We start from the raw sequence: 21,160 nt of genomic DNA, 5'->3' as shown, positions 1-21,160 counted from the left end.
AAATTAAAAGGGAGTACATGTCCAACATAGAGTGAACATAACTGGAGTGATTGAGACACATTGAAGACCACGACATCTCCACAGGCTTCAGTAACGTTTCGTTCACAGTCTCATAATTTCAGAATTGAAATATTTTCAATATTATTTACAACAAATCACGTATCTTAAACAGCTAATACCAGTGGACAAAGCCAATAGTCTGGGCGGTTTTAGGAGCAGTTGTTGTGTTATATTTCTGAATACAATACCAAAGGTCACAGGAACCAAAATACTGGTCTGCAGGCCCACTATGGGGATCGCAGAAATTTAGTTTGTGTTTAATTTGAGCCTAAATTACATAGGCCAAGTGCTTTTAGAGGCCCCTCCCTCACACTTTTTTCATCCCACTTACACCCCTGACTGATTATGTGCCATTTCCTTAGTTTAGCACAGTCAATGTGCTTCTGGACAATCTGGTAGCCCCAGCGCCTACATCAGTTATACAGCATGAGTACCGGGGCAAAGGCAATCCCTTGTTTGCATGGAGTCACACCCCGATGCGAATGAGGGAACGCCCATTTATTGAGTCTCACAATCCCTTGCTGCCCCTCCTGTAATATGGAAGCACCTTGAGGATGCAAAATTGCCCATTTACACCCTGAGTACTTCTATAATATGCCCAGGGCCACTTGAATTATGCGATTGTGTGGCTGCTGCGATTTTCGCATGCCTGTAGATTTGCCACATAATCCATCATCTGATGCATAATCTGCAGATTTTAGCCAAAAAATATTTGTTTCTAGCTCAAATTGTACAAACGTTAGTAAAAACACAGTGATATATGTTGCCACAAAGTGGAAACCTGTAGCAAATGTTAACTGATCATCTTTCTATATCTTATTGTTATATTTAGGTGTTAAACTGGTACTACTGAGGTACAACTATGCCCAGACAAGTTTAAACAAATTTAAAAATGACAAAATTATGAAGTAATCCTATCACAACACGTGTGACAAATGCCTCATAATTTGCCTTTTCTTGCCGCATAATTTACTCAACCCTGCTGCTTAATCTGACCTTCCCCTACCACATAATTCCGCTGGCCCTGACTATGCCCCAATACTGCAGTGTTTGTCAATACTACTGTTCTTGCTTACTGTCATGTTATTGACCCTCGCAGGCACTGGCACGGTTCATATTCATGTATGGTACCTGATTAGTGTTTTTAACAAATAAAGTAAGTTCAAAATGCAGACATTTTTTTAAACAGACAGTTTTCGTCAGAGGCACATGTATGTACCCTGTGTTTCTTTGAAGGAACTATATATTGGTAGTGCAGGGGCCATGTGTTGTTTGCAGCATTTCCTGTTTTGCAGACCTTTTATCCACCAGCTTCTGAGGGTCCATCCTGTCTCTCTCCGGCCACACTTCATCCATGCGTCTCTCGTGCGTCCACTGAGCCCTTTTCACCACAGACACCGAATCTCCAGGGGCAGGAACCGCCCTTGCAGGAGCCAAGCCTGTTTGACTTGAATAATAACTTCTGCGTGTCTGTGCCACGCTGTGAGGTCGGAGGCCGAGGATGGTGGCTGGTTTCGGTACAGAGGCTGCATAGCCGAGCATTATCACAGAAGTCTCGTGCGTGGCACGGAGGCTTGCTTCAGCCAATCAACTCTCCAGGAATGCTTCTAGTCCCCACCTTCGTTTCTTATACTATAAATATCACGAGCCTTCACACGTGATGTCATCATCTTCAGGGCATGGGGATTAGTGGGCCGGTTCCATTTATTATCCCCCTCGTTCCTCACACGCGACATATTTAGGCGCTAAACATAGTTTGCCTGCACGGATTAGAAATGTGGTCTTGGCCGGCCCTTAGCTTGTACGAGAGTGAATTGATCTTATTTATAAACTGAGTGTTTTTTTGCGGAAGTCATACTAACATTGCCCCGTTTCTGTGTCTTTTCTGAGTATATTGGCATATCTCTTTATTACAATAGCTTTCATTCTTTCTTCGTGATCCAAGAGGACAAAGGTCACATTAAGAGAGATCTTAACGTGACCTAATGGCACCACGTCATCATGGGCCCCATCTTCAGGCCTGGGGTTTCCGTCTATACAGCACTGTGGTGTGGTAGTTTAGTATCATTGTTTGCAGACAAAACCACAAGTACCAGAATGCATTGTGGTAAACTGGAGAATTTAGTGTTTGATGAATAAGGCATCATCAGTCAGCCTTAAAGATGCTGTTACTAAATGTTAATCTTGCACTTGGAACTTCTCTCCTACATGGAGCTCCGATGGGAAAACACATCCTTCTGAAGGAATTATGTGGGAAATAATGGTGCCTTCAGGCCTATGGTGATTTGTGTTTGGATTTTATGTATGTTTATTGAGTTTTTTAGAAGCTACAGCCTATCTACAAAAGAAGTTGTGAATAGTAAATCCATGTCAAGTCTTCATTTTGGTGAGTTAATTTTATGAATTTAACAGGCTAAGTGACATCCGTACATTGCTGGGACAAGTTTTTACTCTTGTACTTTCAGCAGTTAGGGGTTGAGAGCGAGGGAAGTTTGTTACAAAAGATAGGATGCCAAGCAGGCTGTAGGGGTCTCTTCAGCTGATTTTATTTTGAGGTTTCTGAAGGGTTGCTTTGAGGGTGGTCTTCCACACTTGGAGCGGTGGAGGTGCAGAATATGAAAAGGGAAATATTCTCTAACCCAGTGCTTAATTTGTAAAAGAATAAATGCAGTGACCCAAACTTTTCTAAGAAGTCCATTGCGCCATCACGGCTGAATGTTGGGGTTGCTGAATACCAAGGCTGCATACTCTTGAGTACACCTCATGCCTCATTGGTCTATCATCAGACAGGCCCCGCCCCTTTATCTCAAGCCTGAAGGTTCTTTTTCATCACTGCTTTCCCCTGTTTTCCATCACCTCTCTCCCTCCTTTCCCCCTCTTCTGCCTTTCTCTCTCGCCCTTGTTCTAGGTAGAAATCTGATGATTAAAAATAAGCCCCAGTCCCTAAAAAAAAGAGAGTGCTGGTGGGCCCCACCTACAACCCACCTGCTCAAATAAAGAAGTAGGCCTACCATAATATAGTAGACAAAATATCGTGAACAAGATATCAACAAGATAAGTGCATGTAGGTAAGTATAGGTGTACTATACCAGTGGTTCCCAACCTTTTGACTAGTGTGGACCCCCACTTTATCATTACTGGATCCTAGGGACCCCCCCTGAATCATTATTGGAATCTGGGGACCCCCTTACTGAGTCAGTACTGAAAGCTGGGGACTTAGGGGGTTATTCCAACTTTGGAGGAGGTGGTAATCCGTCCCAAATGTGACAGATTTACCACCAGCCGTATTACGAGTTCCATAGGATATAATGGACTCGTAATACGGCTGGTGGTATATCCGTCACTTTACCGTCACTTTTGGGATGATTACCACTTCCTCCAAAGTTGGAATAACCCCCTTAATCTGTTAAATTTATTTCATTTTCTAAGCAGTCACGGACCCCCTGAGGAGGCTTCGCGGACCCCCAGGGCTCCCCGGACCACAGGTTGGGAACCACTGTACTATACTTTAGTCCTTATATATGCACCTTACTGCAAGGTACGTAGATGTGGAGCTACGAATGGTAAATCAGTACTTGTAGATGAACTTGCATACTTAAGATCTTGTCTACGGTCTTATGGTAGGATGATGCGTCGCTCTCCATATACCAGGCTACACAGCCCACGGACAAAGGAGCTACCTCTCAGGGGGTTCCAGTGAACAGGTTAAAGGGATGAAATCTAAATGCTGTACAGGGTGGCATGGAGTATATGAATGGCAGTGCAATGGGTGGGTAAAGGTTTGGGGTAGGTGTGATGGAAATACGCCATGGACAGCCTTGAAGACAATAGTGAGAGATCCCTTTAGTAGACAGTCAACCATTGTAGTGACAGGAGGGCAGTGTTTGAGTAGGATGGGGAGGCTACGGATGGCAAAATTAATTAATTTGTCTAGCGAGTAAAAGGAGTAGAGTGTTACGTGTAAAATAGTTGATTTAATTCACAACTAGTGCAGTGCTTAAGATGTTGGCTGACTTCAAACTGATAAAAATGTGGATTTTGCATGTGTAGTATTTGAAACCTGGCTGCTTTGCGATGGTGGATATGAACGACTTCAGAAGCATGGAGTTGAAGAGGACGCAGAGGTTTGTGGCAGAGGGAAACTGGGTAGGGTGTCTGGACAGGAAAGGATTAGGTTGGGTAGGTAGGTGAGGTGGAAGCTGGGGAAGATGTTTTTAGTTTTGGAGGAGTTCAGACTGGCAGAGCGGAAAGCTTTGTTGTGACACAGAGGTTCAAGGAGTTGGGGGAGGTTGGCTAAAAAGTCTCAAGTACTGTGATACTACGAGTGAACTGTGTGTAGGAAGGTAGCCTCTTTCTAGCCTTGTTACCCCCACTTTTGGCCTGTTTGTGAGTATATGTCAGGATGTTTTCACTGTCTCACTGGGATCCTGCTAGCCAGGGCCCAGTGCTCATAGTGAAAACCCCATGTTGTCAGTGTGTTTATGTGTCACTGGGATCCTGCTAGCCAGGACCCCAGTGTTCATAAGTTTGTGGCCTATATGTATGTGTTCTCTGTGTGGTGCCTAACTGTATCACTGAGGCTCTGCTAACCAGAACCTCCGTGTTTATGCTGTCTCTGTTTTCTAAAATTGTCACTGCAGGCTAGTGACTAATTTTACCAATTCTCATTGGTACACTGAAACACCCATATAATTCCCATGTATATGGTACCTAGGTGCCCAGGGTATTGGGGTTCCAAGAGATCCCTATGGGCTGAAGCATTTCTTTTGCCACTCATAGGGAGCTCAGGCAATTCTTACACAGGCCTGCCACTGCAACCTAAGTGAAATAACGTCCACGTTATTTCACAGCCATTTTTCACTGCACATAAGTAACTTATAAGTCACTTATATGTCTAACCCTCACTTGGTGAAGGTTGGGTGCCAAGTTACTTAGTGTGTGGGCACCATGGCACTAGCCAAGATGCCCCACATCGTTCAGGGCAAATTCCCCGAACTTTGTGAGTGCGGGGACACCATTACACGTGTGCACTATACATAGGTCACAACCTATGTATAGCTTCACAATGGTAACTCCGAACATGGCCATGTAACATGTCTAAGATCATGGAATTGTCACCCCCAATACCATTCTGGTATTGGGGAGACAATTCCAAGATCCCCCGGGTCTCTAGTACAGAACCCGGGTACTGCCAAACTGCCTTTCCGGGGTTTCCACTGCAGCTGCTGCTGCTGCCAACCCCTCAGACAGGATTCTACCCTCCTGGGGTCTGGGCAGCCCCAGCCCAGGAAGGCAGAACAAAGGATTTCCTCTGAGAGAGGGTGTTACACCCTCTCCCTTTGGAAATAGGTGTGAAGGGCTGGGGAGGAGTAGCCGCCCCCCAGCCTTTGGAAATGCTTTGATTTGGGCACAGATGGTGCCCATCTCTGCATAAGCCAGTCTACACCGGTTCAGGGATCCCCCAGCCCTGCTCTGGCATGAAACTGGACAAAAGAAAGGGGAGTGACCACTCCCCTGACCAGTACCTCCCAGGGGAGGTGCCCAGAGCTCCTCCAGTGTGTCCCAGACCCCTGCCATCTTGGAAACAGAGGTGTTGGGGGCACACTGGACTGCTCTGAGTGTCCAGTGCCAGCAGGTGACATCAGAGACCCCCTCTGATAGGCTCTTACTTCTCTTGGTAGCCACTCCTCCTTTCTTGGTAGCCAAACCTCCTTTTCTGGCTATTTAGGGTCTCTTCTCTGGGGTATTCTTCAGATAACAAATGCAAGAGCTCACCATAGTTCCTCTACACTTCCCTCTTCGATTTCTGCCAAGGATCGACCCCTGACTGCTCCAGGACGCCTGCAAAACCGCAACAAAGTAGCAAGATGACTACTAGCAACATTGTAGCGCCTTATCCTGCCGGCTTTCTCGACTGTTTCCTGGTGGTGCATGCTATGGGGCTGTCTGCCTTCACCCTGCACTGGAGGCCAAGAAGAAATCTCCCGGGGGTCGACTGAATTTTACCCCTGCTAACGCAAGCACCAAAAGACTGCATCACCGGTCCTCTGGGTCCCCTCTCATCCTGACGAGCGTGGTCCCTGGAACACAGGAACTCTATCCAAGTGACTCCCACAGTCCAGTGATCCTTCAGTCCAAGTTTGGTGGAGGTAAGTCCTTGCCTCCCCATGCTAGACTGTAAACATGTGTACTGCATGATTTGCAGCTGCTCTGGCTTCTGTGCACTCCTCCAAGGATTCCTTTGTGCTCATCCTAGCCTGGGTCCCCAGCACTCCATCCTGCAGTGCTCAACCCTCTGAGTTGGACTCCGACGTCGTGGGACCCTCCTTTGTGACTCTGAGCCAGCTCCGGTTCACAAATCTTCTAAGTGCCTGCTCCGGTACTTCTGCGGGTGCTGCCTGCTTCTGTGGGGGCTCTCTGAGTTGCTGAGCACCCCCTCTGTCTCCTCCTCCAAGGGGCGACATCCTGGTCCTTCCTGGTCCCCAGCAGCACCCACAAAACTCTACTGCGACCCTTGCAGCTAGCAAGGCTTGTTTGCAGTATTTCTGCATGAGAACACTTCTGCAACCTTCAGCATGCCGTGGGACATCTTCCGTCCAAAGGAGAAGTAACTAGCTCTCTTCGTTGTTGCAGAATCTTAAGCTTCTTCCATCTGGAGGCAGCTTCCTTGCACTTTCATCTGGGGTTTCCTGGGCTCCTGCCCCCCCCCCTGGACACTATTGCAACTCTTGGACTTGGTCCCCTTGCCTTGCAGGTCCTCAGGTCCAGGAATCCGTCTTCAGTGCTTTGCTGGTGTCTGTGGTTCTTGCAGAATCCCCCGATCACGACTATTGTGTCCTTTTGGGGTAGTAGGTGTACTTTACTCCTACTTTTCAGGGTCTTGGGGTGTGGTATCTTGGACACCCTGACTGTTTTCTTACAGTCCCAGCAACCCTCTACAAGCTCCCATAGGTCTGGGGTCCATTTGTGATTCGCATTCCACTTTTTGAGTATATGGTTTGTGTTGCCCCTAGACCTATGTTCACCTATTGCATCCTATTGTAATTCTACACTGTTTGCATTACTTTTCTTACTCTTACTTATCTGTTTTGGGTTTGTGTACATATAACTTGTGTGTATTACTTACCTTCTTACTGAGGGTACTCACTGAGATACTTGTGGCATATTGTCATAAAAATAAAGTACCTTTATTTTTAGTAACTCTGTGTATTGTGTTTTCTTATGATATTGTGCCATATGATATAAGTGGTATAGTAGGAGCTTTGCATGTCTCCTAGTTCAGCCTAAGCTGCTTTGCCATAGCTACCTTCTATCAGCCTAAGCTGCTAGAAACACCTCTATTCTACTAATAAGGGATAACTGGACCTGGCACAGGGTGTAAGTACCACAAGGTACCCATTATAAGCCAGACCAGCCTCCTACACTGTTCGCCACCCTTTAACCAGCCACATCCTGGCCAAAGGTCATATGGCAGCCACTGAGTGGCTACCTTCTGACCCCGTAATCCCAAGAACTTGATGTATCAAACTAAAGGGCTGTTATTGTCTCCTCTACACGTGATGTCTACACGCTTTTGTTTCCAGGCTTCTGGTATACACTGTTTCTTTGATACGTAGTCGATTTATGACCTCACTTCATATTGTATTTGTTCATAAGTGCTCTACCTAAATGATTTCTGTGTTAAATGCTCCTTTCATACATATTTCAATCCTCCTGCCTCTCTCAAATGTTGGGAGTCTGTTAATGTCTATCTATGGTCTGTACAATAATAACTAATTAAAATATTTTTTTTTAAAAAGGAGTTGGGTGAGGAACAGTGGTGGGAATGAGAAAACGTTTTGGTCGTCATCAGAAGCAGTAGGAAGAGCCAAAGGAGGAGATGTTGTCACCAGGGTACGTCATGTCGAGGGAGAATAGAAGTAGAACCAGGATAAAGTCCTGAGGGACATCAAAGTATAGAGGAGTGGATGTTGAGAGCAAGGACCAGGAAGCAGACGGTGATCATTGAGAGAGGAAAGATGAGAATCAGTGAAGGGTTGATCAGACGATACCTGAAGCAGGAAGAGTTGCCAGCATTGTAGGGTGATGGGCAGCAGCAAAGAACAGAGAGGCTTGAAGGACTCCTTAACATCTAGGTGAAAAAATGCCAAGGTCAGCATAAGAGACATCACAAACCCTTTAATACTTTTGACATCACCACATGTTCGCCCCTGGCCCTTCAACGGCCTCCTGAGTGGCTAGCGGAGCTAAAAAAGTGGAAACTATTGAACAGTGGTTCCCAGCCTGTGGTCCGGGGACCCCTGGGGGTCCATGAAGTCTCCTCAGGGGGTCCGTGACTTCTTAGAAAATTAACTAATATTAACAGATTAAAAAGTGTATATAAATAAAGTGGCTGAATGAACAATTACATTTTTTTAAACATACTGTAAATGTTAATGAATTAGAAATTGGAAGCTAAAAATTAAATTGGTATCCTCAGATTGATTCGTGGGGGCAGTGCAGGTGCATCAAACAGAACAGATGTGTGGCTTCAATTTAATTTAGAAAAGCTCAAACCTTCCTAAAGAAATAAAAAATAAATATATATATATTTTACTTGTTTGCAAATTCAATAAAATGTGTTATCTTTTGTGTATGTGTTGTTTGGAATGCTTGTTTCTGTATTTTTTGTGTACTGTTTTGCAGTTCAAGTCGACAGTGTTTAGGCCGGGGACCCAGTCTTCCAGTAATGACTCAGTGGAGGATTACTGGATTTCAATAATGATTCAGTGGGGGTCCCCGGGTTCCAGTAATGATGAAGTGGGGGTTCACAGAAGTTAAAAGGATGGAAACCACTGCTATAGGAAGTAAGCAGAGTTATTCACTCTCTCTCTTCCTGGTGCTGCATTTTGCTTTTTAGGTGGGAATTTCCTTTTATTCTGTGCCACATAAAATTAAATTTTGCTGTCTGTTTTATTTTTGAGCCCAGTGTCATTCCTGCTCATATTGTGTCATGTCCCCTGATGGCGTAGAAAAAAATTGGATTAAAAAAAAAAAAAAAAAAAAAAAATGTGTGCATTGAATTTTGATTTGCTAAAAGTGATCATTATTGATTCACACGTGATGAACAATATAAAATATATCTATTACAGCCAGCATAAAACGTGACAGGGCAAAATAACTGACAGACAGTGTAGGTTTCATAATTTAATCTGGGTTATAAAAGTTATGTTTTTTTTGCAGGACCGAAGAAATGACTTGAAGATGAACAAGAAGAACTAGAGATTCAGAATAAACAAAGGGAGGGGAATGGTGAGTTTAAAAACATGTAGTGCTGTTCTGCCATCAGAAAGCCTCTTGATGTTTGTGATCAGCCTGTTATCATTGTGCACTCAGCTCTATTTATTTTTGTGCAAAAAAAACCTTCTGGCATTATTGTAAAGAGCTTTCTGTGGGTGATAGAATTGATGCAGTCTTTCTTGCTCTATGATAGATTCCTCTCTTGTTGGTGGCCACATGAAAGAGTTTTGAGTCTGATGTAGAGGTCAGTGTTGAAAAATAAACTTTGATGCAACTGGTGTGTGATGGTGGTGTTTGCTTTCTGGGTTGGTACTCAAGTTTTATTCATGTTTGTTTTTAATTTAAAAGAGTAACGTTTCACAACCATGCACATTTAGTTGAAAAATGGGGAGGACTTTACTCTTTTGTAGCTGGTGTATGAGAGCGGTCTGATCAAAACTTCAAAGAAACAGCAGGTCAAAGTAGAGAAGGTGAAAAAAACAATGGACTGGAATGCAGCCCAAAGAAGTTATTAGTTGCTGAATAATTGAACGCTTGCGCTCATGACTTTTTTGTTTTTTTTTAGTGGTTACACTTGTGGTCGCTTCTGCTGTCGCCTTTGCCAGTGGATGAAGCTATTGTGGTTTCTAGTGTTGTGGTGGATCTTGTCACTGCTGTGGTTCCTACTGTTGTGGAAGTTTTGTCTGCTTTTGTGTCCTTGCTGCTGATACAACTTTGCTCGCTGATGTTCCTCGCTGACAACTGTTGTTGCTGCTGTTGTCACTTCCAAGGCGACAACCGTGGTCACTGCTGTGTCTCTGGTGTGATTACTGCAGTGGTTGCTGCCCCTTGCAATGCTGGAAGGTTTTGCCTCTGTTTTTGTCTCTGCCATTTGGGACAGATGTGTTCACAGTGGTTATTACTGCAGTTGCTGCCATTTTGACAGCTGTGGTTGCTTCTAAAGGCCCCTGCTGTGCTGCAGGCCCTTTTTGCTGTGGTAGTCCCTGCTGTGGGTGCATACTGACATCACGTGGAGGGCTGGAAGCAGCATTTGTGTCAGGGAAAGTCCATAATGTGATTACAGACTATTTTTTATTCTTCTTACCAAGATGTTTAACTGCTCAATCAACAGTAAAAGCCCCCCTCTGTATTCTCTGTATGCTAGTTTTTGCTGTTCTATCACTTCTGGGACACAGCTGAGGCGGTTTACAGTCTGTCCTAAAATTGGGTGCAATATGAGCGCCTCTGAAAAGCAAATCTGGTCAATAGAAATGACTAAAATTTGGATAGGGGTTAAAAACTATTTATAAGTGAGCGTGGAGAGGTTATTTTTCATTAAGCTTGAGTTAAGACAATGGTCCACACAAAATGTTTAAGACAACTAAAGGTGGGCTATGTATTTCTATGGGTATATACGAACATCCACAGGGGTCAAAATTAGATAGACTTTGTGTTCCACTTAAATCGAACAATTGTGGGTTTTGGGCCTTGAAAATGTATCAAATGGGATGAAGTTGCCCACTCACACTGTTAAGGCTTCTATGAAGATATTGGCAATTCATCACAAAAGCCTTTGGAACGAGGCAGATTACCGAGTTTACTATATTGCTTTGTGTCCCCCCAAATGTATCCTCATATTTAGATTTCCCCAACACGGTGCTTATCATATCCCATCTCTACACATCTGGTCGTGAATTCATCAGCATCTGTTTCAGCATAAGTCTTAGATATAAATCTGGTTATTACAAATGTCTTCCACAATAAGGATCGTCAACCTGACTTCAAAATTCTGTTCACCTGGAGTTCCCTGTTTTTCTTTACTGTGAGTTCTGCACAGTTATGGCCAACGTGAATTATTTCACCTTTCATCCCTTGCATCCACTAGCAGTGTTCACTCTTCTGCCCAATTAGAGTCCCTCACAGTACTGGCCACCACCAATTATTATCCAGAGATTTGAGCACCATGAAATCTGTGTTTTCCACCTATCCATCAAGCATAGCTCTATCATGAACTTTGCAGTTTCTACATTCAATTAATGTCCAGTGTGTATAACCTGCGTTTCTTACCACGAGCTCTGCCACCATTCATTTACACATTTTTTACCAAATTCATACTCAACATGACTTTTCAACATTCATACTCACTTTTATTTTTCTATTTTATCTCTTTGCAACAACACACTTTTTTGTGAAACGTAAAACAAAAAGGCAGTAGCGGTTTGGTAAATGAAGTCCTGGGTTATTTTAATTCCTATGAATTCCAGCCACACAGTTGCTAATTGTTCTTGAAGTTGTGATATCTGTGTTCCAGTTAGTTTTTCTTTTGGTAGTTTGCATTTTATATTGGCTTCTTCGTTTGAATTGCGTTAGTGTTTCTTTATAAGAGAGGGCTATATTTAACTTTTTAGTTCGCATCTTCTTCTGAAAAAATGAATTTTTTCTGCAGCTCCTGTGAAGGAGTTAGAGATGTTTATATTTAGAACTATCAACCAGAGGGTGGTTTTCATAGAGGGCTTCTGGGTGTCTTCATCAGCAGCCAGAGCAAACATTGAGTATCTGTGAGGTCACCCAGAAGTCCCTCGCCTACAGCTTCCCACTTACAACTTTGTTAATGAAGATCAGTGACAGGATATCAGAAGCACAAATATCGTGTGGACAGAATATCGTGCCAAAAATATCGAGGGCAAGAATATCGAGAAGTTAACTGCAAATAGTATAAATTTACTATTCTTAACACCAGGTCTACTTACCTTGAAGAGATATATTGTCACGGTACATACATGTGGAGTTATATATAGTAAAACTTTACTTACTCAGAGAAAATGACCTTCACAACATTTTTGTTCTCGATATTCTGTCCCACGATATTTGTGTTTCCGATATTTTGTCCAAACACCATAGATGATGAGCCTCCTATGTATCCACCTCAGCCCCCTCAAGCTCCGGCTGTGGGGGGGAACACTGAATACTTGGAATCTTTCCACTCTCCCCACCACCCTCAGGGGTTTCCTCCCTACCTATTTATCACCTCTTTACTCTCTCTTTTAGACTTCTCTTTGGTTGTATTATTGCCGCAAGGTGAATGAGTTAATAGGACCGAGGTTAAACTACCTGAGACAAAGGCCTTTGATTTAGACTTTGGCAGATGGGTTTTTCCATCACAACGACGATGGGTAGCCCATCTGCCGAAATTTAAATCCCATAGGATATAATGGGATTTATATTTCAGTGGACGGGCTATCCGTCACCATTGTGGCAGACTAAACCGTCCGCCGTATTCTCAACCAGGCCCTAAGCCTAACCGAGTCCCTGTAGAATGTGGTCAGTTGTCCTGAGGAGTGAATGTGGCACACTTTCCTCAGTACATCAGTGTAATCAGGATTCAGTTAATCTCTTGTGTGCCTCCAGCCATCACCGGAACACTTCTAAAGGCAAGTCGCGCAGAGGTGCATGAAATGCAATAATCAACAAAGTATTTATGAGATAATAATAATGATAGTAACTGTAAAGTCATTAATAAGTAATGCATGCACAACCAGGCATTAGTGTTTCACACATGAATAGGTGATTTAATAAACATGTTCATAAATATTTCAGCTACTTAACATTCTAAATAAAGAACAATTACTGTAAATGACAGTTACTCTTAACCACTGCTGATTCCTCTGTTAATACTCTGGACTGCATAAACAGCTTAGTCGGTTGAAACCCATGTTTGATTTTATTTGCAGAATTGTGGTTCAGTCGGAAACTATAGATATGTTTCCTTTCAGGCCTTGTGTAAATGTGTCCACCTGACGCTGTGTTAAAAAAGAAACATGAATATTCCATAAACCTTGTAATCGTGTTTGTGCAAATAAAAATCGTTGTGAAAATAAGAGCATTTAAAATGTGGTCTCTACTTGATACAACATTAATTTGTGTCCATGGTATAGGTATTTTTCATCTATACATGAATGAAGACAAACATTCAGCCACTCTTTGCTGGTCTCTTTTAAAAATATGGCTGCTCGTGGTAAATGTAAAGACTTATACCAAGTGCACTGGTATACAAGCATTTGCAATGCAACGGGTCTCGCGTTTGCTCATGTTCGAGCTGATCGCGTTGTAAACTCCTAACCCGACTTTTCACCTATCGGGCAAAAGTGCATTTATGTACATAACCCGAGAAAGTGAAATTAACTATGTAAAGCGCTCGACTTCTGCCAAGCGAGATCGCGCTCGTAAATTAGAGAAAAAGAAGTCCACGAGCCGGACAGAAAACATGGAGCCTCGTATGTTTTCTGTACTTGGTCGCTGCGCTCGAGGAGGGCTAGCCACCGGAAAAGGCATGACGTATGCGCGCCTTCCACTAATGAAAGCAAGCCGATTTTATTAGGAAAGCCCACGAACCAATAAAAAACACTGCCGTGACGTTGACAGGGCTCGGAGCCCTTTTCTAAATACAAAAGCGTCTCACTGCGATACGCATGCGCGAGCGCATGCAAAGCAGGCTCGACCCTAAAAAACTGAACAAACTGTGAAACTATTGAACAATTACTTAATGACTGGCCTGAAAGGAACTTAAGCCAGACTGAGCTAACCAGGAAAGTGAAACTCTTCGATGTACTCTGAAAAGAAACAGCCCCTTGACCCCTGTGTTCTTCATCTGTCCTGCCAGCTGACCCTTTCCTGTCAGGCATGGCTCTGACAATGTCCTTGGAAAACAATGTGTCAATGTCACTGGAATTCCAATTATTTCTGAAGGTGACACGTGGCCTAGCCAGGCCTGTGGATGTTGCACTAAAGTGAGATTGCTCTCACTGCACAGGAATATAATTACAGACCAAAGCCTGTGAAAGTCAATCGAAAAATATATTACAACTCCTTATTTTCTCAGTAATTGTTCCACTACAATAATGATAACAGATCAACAGTAGTTGAGTTTCCAGTAAAGCGGTTTGATAACAAATCGAACCTGTATGCTTCTATGTACCGGTCCCTGGCACAAATAAGTTGTACATGTTCGCATGGCATCTGTTGACATGACATGATGTAAGAATGGAGGTGAACACGAATGAGGTCGATGTAATGCTGTAATTACAAGTCAGTAGATGAAGTTTCAGCCGGGGACTCTGTATAGACTTCGGCCAAATGAGAAAATGCGACGAACAGATGAATAAATAGTATAATTATAGCACACACTACAGCATTTAAAAAACGTGTTATAATTACTGTGCTGACTCAGCGGTACCGACGAATCCTCAAACATAAAGACAGTTTGATATAAACAATATATCTTTTTATTTTAAGGCGGAATTTTCAGGGTTGTAACAGTAGCAGCTACATGGACGTATGAATTACTATGTGTAAAATGATTTATGTCCTTGAATCGGTGCATCTTATACTAGAAAGTAGCCTTCAGCTTTTCACAGAGGATTTTGTTGACTGGCGTGACCTGGGCTTCAAAACAGGTTCTTCTGAAGATGTCCCTTAGTTCAGAGGTGATGCCATTAGAATTTAGTTGGCATCTGCTCCTTTTGCAAGCACTGCATAATGCCAGCTCCTTTCTTATTTACTTTTCAACCGGAACAGGATCATGCCAACATCTGAAGTGTGTTAAAAGTGGGTGTCTTCTTAAACGGTAGCAGAAAGTCCAATAAATGTTTGGCAGCGCGCCGGTTTCACATTTGCTGATCAGCTTACTTAAAGTGGCTGAATCCACATATCTTTTTATTTTTAAGTTTATTTTTGTTGTATTCCAGTAAACAAAAGAGGCAAAAAGATTGGAAATGCTCTATTTGCATCCTCCAAGGAGCAGTCCTTGGAGTGTTGATGGGGGGGTTCCAAGTTCTCCATTTTGGCATTTTGGCTTTGTGACCGGGCAGTCAGATTGCTGTAGCTTCAAGGGCTTGTCTGCGTGAGCATGATTTCCAGCCTTTCTCATCAGGCTGAGAGATACCACTGTATGTGCAGAAACATGGATTTCTTCACCCTTCTGCCTTCAAATCATTGGATGGCACTTTCATTGTTTTTCGCCATTTCCTTTATCTTAATGGATCCCAGGCGTTTGAGGTTACAACATATGAGTCCTCCTATGAACAGGGCCAGCAGCACAGAAACTCCACTCTGGCTGATGCAACGCTTGATGGGGGGCACCTGTACCCCCTGCCCCGAACATTCACCCTGCATTGAGCATGAGACCAAAGGACCTCTTATTCCTTAAGAAGAAGTGCTGACAGGCCTGGCTTGCACGTCCTCATGCAGTGGTTGAAATCTGGGCATTCACGCTACAAGGGACCCCTTAGTTGCACCATCAGAGGCCTCCTTAGTGAACCACAGCATTAAAACATCCCAGAAATGAGCTAGAAATGTGCACTCCCTGGCCGTTCTCGTAACCATAGGGACAGAGATTATAATTTTGGTGAGGCTGTGCATCACCAAATGGCTCCCGACAATGATCATTTTTTTTTTCCGTGCCAGTGCCCTTGTCATGATGCCGCTGCAGCTTGCACCTGCTGACGCATCCGATGATAGTATCAACACAAGTGAAAACCATCACACTCCGAAAAGTGTGAATGTTCACACCCATTCCAGGCTCCTAAAGCTATAAGAATGGCTTGGGTGGCAAGTATTAGTTATTTTTAATATGTATTGAATTAATGAACTATTGTTGTGCTCATCACTGAACTAGAGAAAGAGCGCCATCATGTGGCAGACTGTCACAAGTGCCGGTGTTGACAATTAAGTGCTGGTGCCGAACATTGGAAATCGACAGCTCAAATTAAGCACTGGCTCCCGGTACATGTAACAGCCCTGCATAGAAGGCTTCTCTGCAAAATTAAATTTGTGCTGAATTCAAAACCATGTCTAGAATAGAGACACTTGTCAGGTACTGTCAGCCTTCTTAGGGTGGTTGAATACGTGTCAAATCTGAGTGTGAGTTTGATGGTCCAGGCCATGGTGTAGATGCTGATGCCTTTTACATAAAAAAATTATTACTTCAGCCCACTGTGCTGCCCAATGCAACAATCTTGGTGACCTCCTTCTCCGCAGATTCCCTCACTACCACCCACCATCAGTGCCTCTCGCCACTCCACAGCCCCTATCTCGCATATATTTCATTTGTTTCATAGCTCTACTCATGTCAGTGTACCGTGTCAGAGCACTCTACATCACACACACATTATACAAAGACAATACATGTGTAAATCAGTGTATGGGAAATGCTGCATAACAATCAGGATTACAATGCATAGGATTTACGTCATCCATACTGGAAGGCACTATACTTTTTGCTGTACTTGGTCTGGGGAAGCACAAACTTGTGATTAAAAAGTTAACACATTGGCTGGTGTGAAGATTTGGGTGTATTATTGTGAGAAAGTAGCCTCTTTCTAGCCTTGTTACCCCCACTTTTGGCCTGTTTGTGAGTGTATGTCAGAGTGTTTTCACTGTCTCACTGGGATCCTGCTAGCCAGGGCCCAGTGCTCATAGTGAAAACCCTATGTTGTCAGTATGTTTGTTATGTGTCACTGGGACCCTGCTACCCAGGACCCCAGTGCTCATAAGTTTGTGGCCTATATGTATGTGTTCCCTGTGTGATGCCTAACTGTCTCACTGAGGCTAACCAGAACCTCAGTGGTTATGCTCTCTCTGCTTTCCAAATTTGTCACTAACAGGCTAGTGACCAATTTCACCAATTCACATTGGCATACTGGTAGACCCATATAATTTCCTAGAATATGGTACTGAGGTACCCAGGGTATTGGGGTTCCAGGAGATCCCTATGGGCTGCAGCACTTCTTTTGCCACCCATAGGGAGATCTGACAATTCTTACACAGGCCTGCCAGTGCAGCCTGAGTGAAATAACGTCCACGTTATTTCACAGCCATTTACCACTGCACTTAAGTAACTTATAAGTCACCTATATGTCTAACCTTCACCTGGTGAAGGTTGGGTGAAAGGTACTTAGTGTGAGGGCACCCTGGCACTAGCCAAGGTGCACCTACATCGTCCAGGGCAAATTCCCCGCACTCACAAAGTCCGGGGACACCATTACACTATGTATAGCGTCACAATGGTAACTTCGAACATGGCCATGTCTAACATGTCTAACATGTCTAAGATCATGGAATTGTCACCCCAATGCTATTCTGGCATTGGGAGGACAATTCCATGATCCCCCGGGTCTCTAGCACAGAACCCGGGTACTGCCAAACTGCCTTTCCGGGGTCTCCACTGCAGCTGCTGCTGCTGCCAACCCCTCAGACAGGTTTCTGCCCTCCTGGGGTCCAGGAAGCCCTGGCCCAGGAAGGCAGAACAAAGGATTTCCTCTGAGAGAGGGTGTAACACCCTCTCCCTTTGGAAATAGGTGTGAAAGCTGGGGAGGAGTAGCCTTCCCCAGCGTCTGGAAATGCTTTGATGGGCACAGATGGTGCTCATCTCTGCATAAGCCAGTCTACACCAGTTTAGGGATCCCCCAGCCCTGCTCTGGCGTGAAACTGGACACAGGAAAGGGGAGTGACCACTCCCCTGACCTGCACCTCCCAGGGGAGCTCCTCCAGTGTGTCCCAGACCTCTGCCATCTTGGAAACAGAGGTGTCTGTGGCACACTGGACTGCTCTGAGTGGCCAGTGCCAGCAGGTGACGTCAGAGGCTCCTTCTGATAGGCTCTTACCACTCTTTGTAGCCAATCCTCCTTCCTAGGTAGCCAAATCTCCTTTTCTGGCTATTTAGGGTCTCTGCTTTGGAGAATTCTTCAGATACCGAATGCAAGAGCTCACCAGAGTTCCTCTGCATCTCCCTCTTCACCTTCTGCCAAAGGATCGACAGCTGACTGCTCAGGACGCCTGCAAAACCGCATCAAAGTAGCCAGACGACTACTAGCAACCTTGTATCGCTTCATCCTGCCGGCTTTCTCAACTGTTTCCAGGTGGTGCATGCTCTGGGGGTAGCCTGCCTCCTTCTTGCACCAGGAGCTGGGTACCGCGTGATTTGCAGCTGCTCCGGCTCCTGTGCACTCTTCCAGGATTTCCTTTGTGCACAGTCAAGCCTGGGTCCCGACACTCTAACCTGCAGTGCACAACCTTCTGAGTTGTCCTCCGGCGTCATGGGACTCCCTTTTGTGACTTCGGGTGGACTCCGGTTCACTCCTCTTCTAAGTGCCTGTTCCGGTACTTCTGCGGGTGCTGCCTGCTTCTGTGAGGGCTCCCTGACTTGCTGGGCGCCCCCTCTGTCTCCTCATCCAAGTGGCGACATCCTGGTCCCTCCTGGGCCACAGCAGCATCCAAAAACCCTAATTGCGACCTTTGCAGCTAGCAAGGCTTGTTTGCGGTCTTTCTGCGTGGGAACACCTCTGCAAGCTTCTTCATGACGTGGGACATCTATCCTCCAAAGGGGAAGTTCCTAGTCCTCTTCGTTCTTGCAAAACACCAAGCTTCTTCCATCCGGTGGCAGCTTCCTTGCACCCTCAGCTGGCATTTCCTGGGCTCCTGCCCACTCTCGACACTGTCGCGACTCTTGGACTTCGTCCCCTTGTCTTACAGGTACTCAGGTCCGGAAATCCACTGTTGTTGCATTGCTGGTGTTGGTTTTCCTTGCAGAATCCCCCTATCACGACTTCTGTGCTCTCTGGGGGTTGTAGGTGCACTTTACACCTACCTTTCAGGGTCTTGGGGTGGGCTATTTTTCTAACCCTCACTGTTTTCTTACAGTCCCAGCGACCCTCTACAAGCTCACATAGGTTTGGGGTCCATTTGTCGTTCGCATTCCACTTTTGGAGTATATGGTTTGTGTTGCCCCTATACCTATGTGCTCCTATTGCAATCTATTGTAACTTTACACTGCTTGCATTACTTTTCTTGCTACAAACTGCATAATTTTGGTTTGTGTACATATATCTTGTGTATATTTCTCATCCTCATACTGAGGGTACTCACTGAGATACTTTTGGCATATTGTCATAAAAATAAAGTACCTTTATTTTTAGTATATCTGTGTATTTTGTTTTCTTATGATATTGTGCATATGACACCAGTGGTATAGTAGGAGCTTTACATGTCTCCTAGTTCAGCCTAAGCTGCTTTGCCATAGCTACCTTCTATCAGCCCAAGCTGCTAGAAACACCTCTTCTACACTAATAAGGGATAACTGGACCTGGCACAAGCTGTAAGTACCTCTGGTACCCACTACAAGCCAGGCCAGCCTCCTACAATTATATGATATGGCAGTGCGGCATACTGTGGAATACATTCGCAAAAACTGTCTTGGGTCCAGTCATGTTTGTTTGAACAATCTTGAGCTCAACCCTGGGTAGCTAAGGCTTTGAGCTGCAAGGCTTGAACAAAGGAACTAGTGTAAAGCATCTATACCGAACAACGAAATAAGAACGCCACACAACATGAAAGAAACGCAAGATCAATTTATGAAGCTAGATTACATTTATATGAATTTTTAGAGTCCAAGGTGAGCAAAATCCACAAGAGGGTTCAGGAGATACATATTTTTAAAGAAATCTTTTTTTAATCCAACTGCAAACGAGTATTGGCAACCGTAAAGTTTGAAAACTTTTTTAAAGGTTGTAAAAGTTGGTTTATCTACTCCGGCCGTTTGGCTGAGCAGATCTGACAGGGAGGAGTTCTTGTGGGCCAGTGGGGTACATTTGGACAGTTATCTGGCCATCAGAATGGTTTTCAGTCTAGTTCGAAACTTAACAGCATAGGCTTCAATGCAAGGGTCCTGATGCTGAGGATACAGGAGATAAAACTGCTCAAGGATGCTCCAGGTGCTGTGTGATCAATGGGGGTGCCTATGTGGTTATTCCTCATTCCATGGGTCTGGTGGGGCAACTTTGGCCACAGAGGTTTGGGTCCCTCGAAGTCCTCTTTGAGCCAGTAGAAGGTCAGTGCAGCAGGACTACTGGTCTCTGTACACAAGGGTCCCAGTGGTATCCTTTGGTGGAGGCAATTAATTTGGGCTCAGACAACACTCCTGGGTCTGACTGACTCAGGTGCAGCCTTTGTCCATTGAGGATTGGTCTCTTGGGGCGTCCATCGTCAGTCAGAGGGGATTCTTCTAAGGTGGCTACTGACCTGCCAGTTTAGCTTCAGCTTTAATGCCCCGGTACTGGTTCCAGACTAACCCTTAGAGTCACTTCTTTGATTTTTTTTCAAGCCAGGAGCTCAGGCCCAGTCCTCTCTTCGTTAGCCCAAGGTGCAGGAGGTGCAGTCCAGCAGACGGTGGAGCCTCTCTTTGCGCAGTCCATGCGTCAGCTGGGCAGTCATTCTTCGGTCCCTATTCCAGTTCCGATGTGATCTGAGGTTCAGGGTGCTATATTTATTGCAGGAAAGTGATTTGAGGGGACAACGTGGTCACCAGCCAATGGGCTACCAGGTACCCTCCCACTTGGTGAGGTCTTTCTAGCTATGTGTAGCAGCAGACTATCCCAGAGTGCACTATTCTGCCCACTTCCAAGATGTCTGCACTCTTCCTTAGTTGTGGGGTGCTTGGTGGTCCACAGTAGAGGTGTGGCTACCTGTGAGGTACCCGCCCACAGGAAAACCATTTTTTGGCACTGGTCGCCCCTCCCTGACCCTGTCGCCAGCCTATCTACCTGTATTAAGGGCAGCCCCTCTCGAGTGTGTTCGCCATTTACCCACCAAAGGCGGCTTCAACTTTGAAGCTCAGTTTTTGGGCTAACACCCTAAGTGGCTTCTTGTGAAGGGGAGGGAGCCACTCTCCCTGCAACAAACTGCTATTGTTCGTTAGCCTGGGAGTCATTCACATGACTCCCCAGGTGGGCAGAACGCTTCCAGGTGGCCAGTGATCATGTGAGACCACTGAACAAACCTCGTCACAGAG

The 21,160-nt window shown here is 44.8% G+C and overlaps 1 protein-coding gene across 2 annotated transcripts in view; it reads left to right on the top strand.

The window, feature by feature from the left end:
- Positions 1–21,160, top strand: part of LOC138262118 (Krueppel-like factor 8) — a 693,482-nt gene that overhangs the window by 327,230 nt on the left and 345,092 nt on the right. For both annotated transcript variants that reach the window (XM_069211887.1, XM_069211888.1), the window contains exon 3: positions 9,283–9,351. In XM_069211887.1, coding sequence (XP_069067988.1) covers positions 9,349–9,351 — 3 coding nt within the window. In that variant the 5' untranslated portion in view covers positions 9,283–9,348. The remainder of the gene's footprint in view (positions 1–9,282; positions 9,352–21,160) is intronic.

This window comes from Pleurodeles waltl, chromosome 10 (assembly GCF_031143425.1).
Source record: "Pleurodeles waltl isolate 20211129_DDA chromosome 10, aPleWal1.hap1.20221129, whole genome shotgun sequence".
Lineage (NCBI taxonomy): Eukaryota > Metazoa > Chordata > Amphibia > Caudata > Salamandridae > Pleurodeles > Pleurodeles waltl.
Note: the sequence above shows the minus strand (reverse complement) of the source record. Positions and strands in the feature narration are given on the sequence as shown.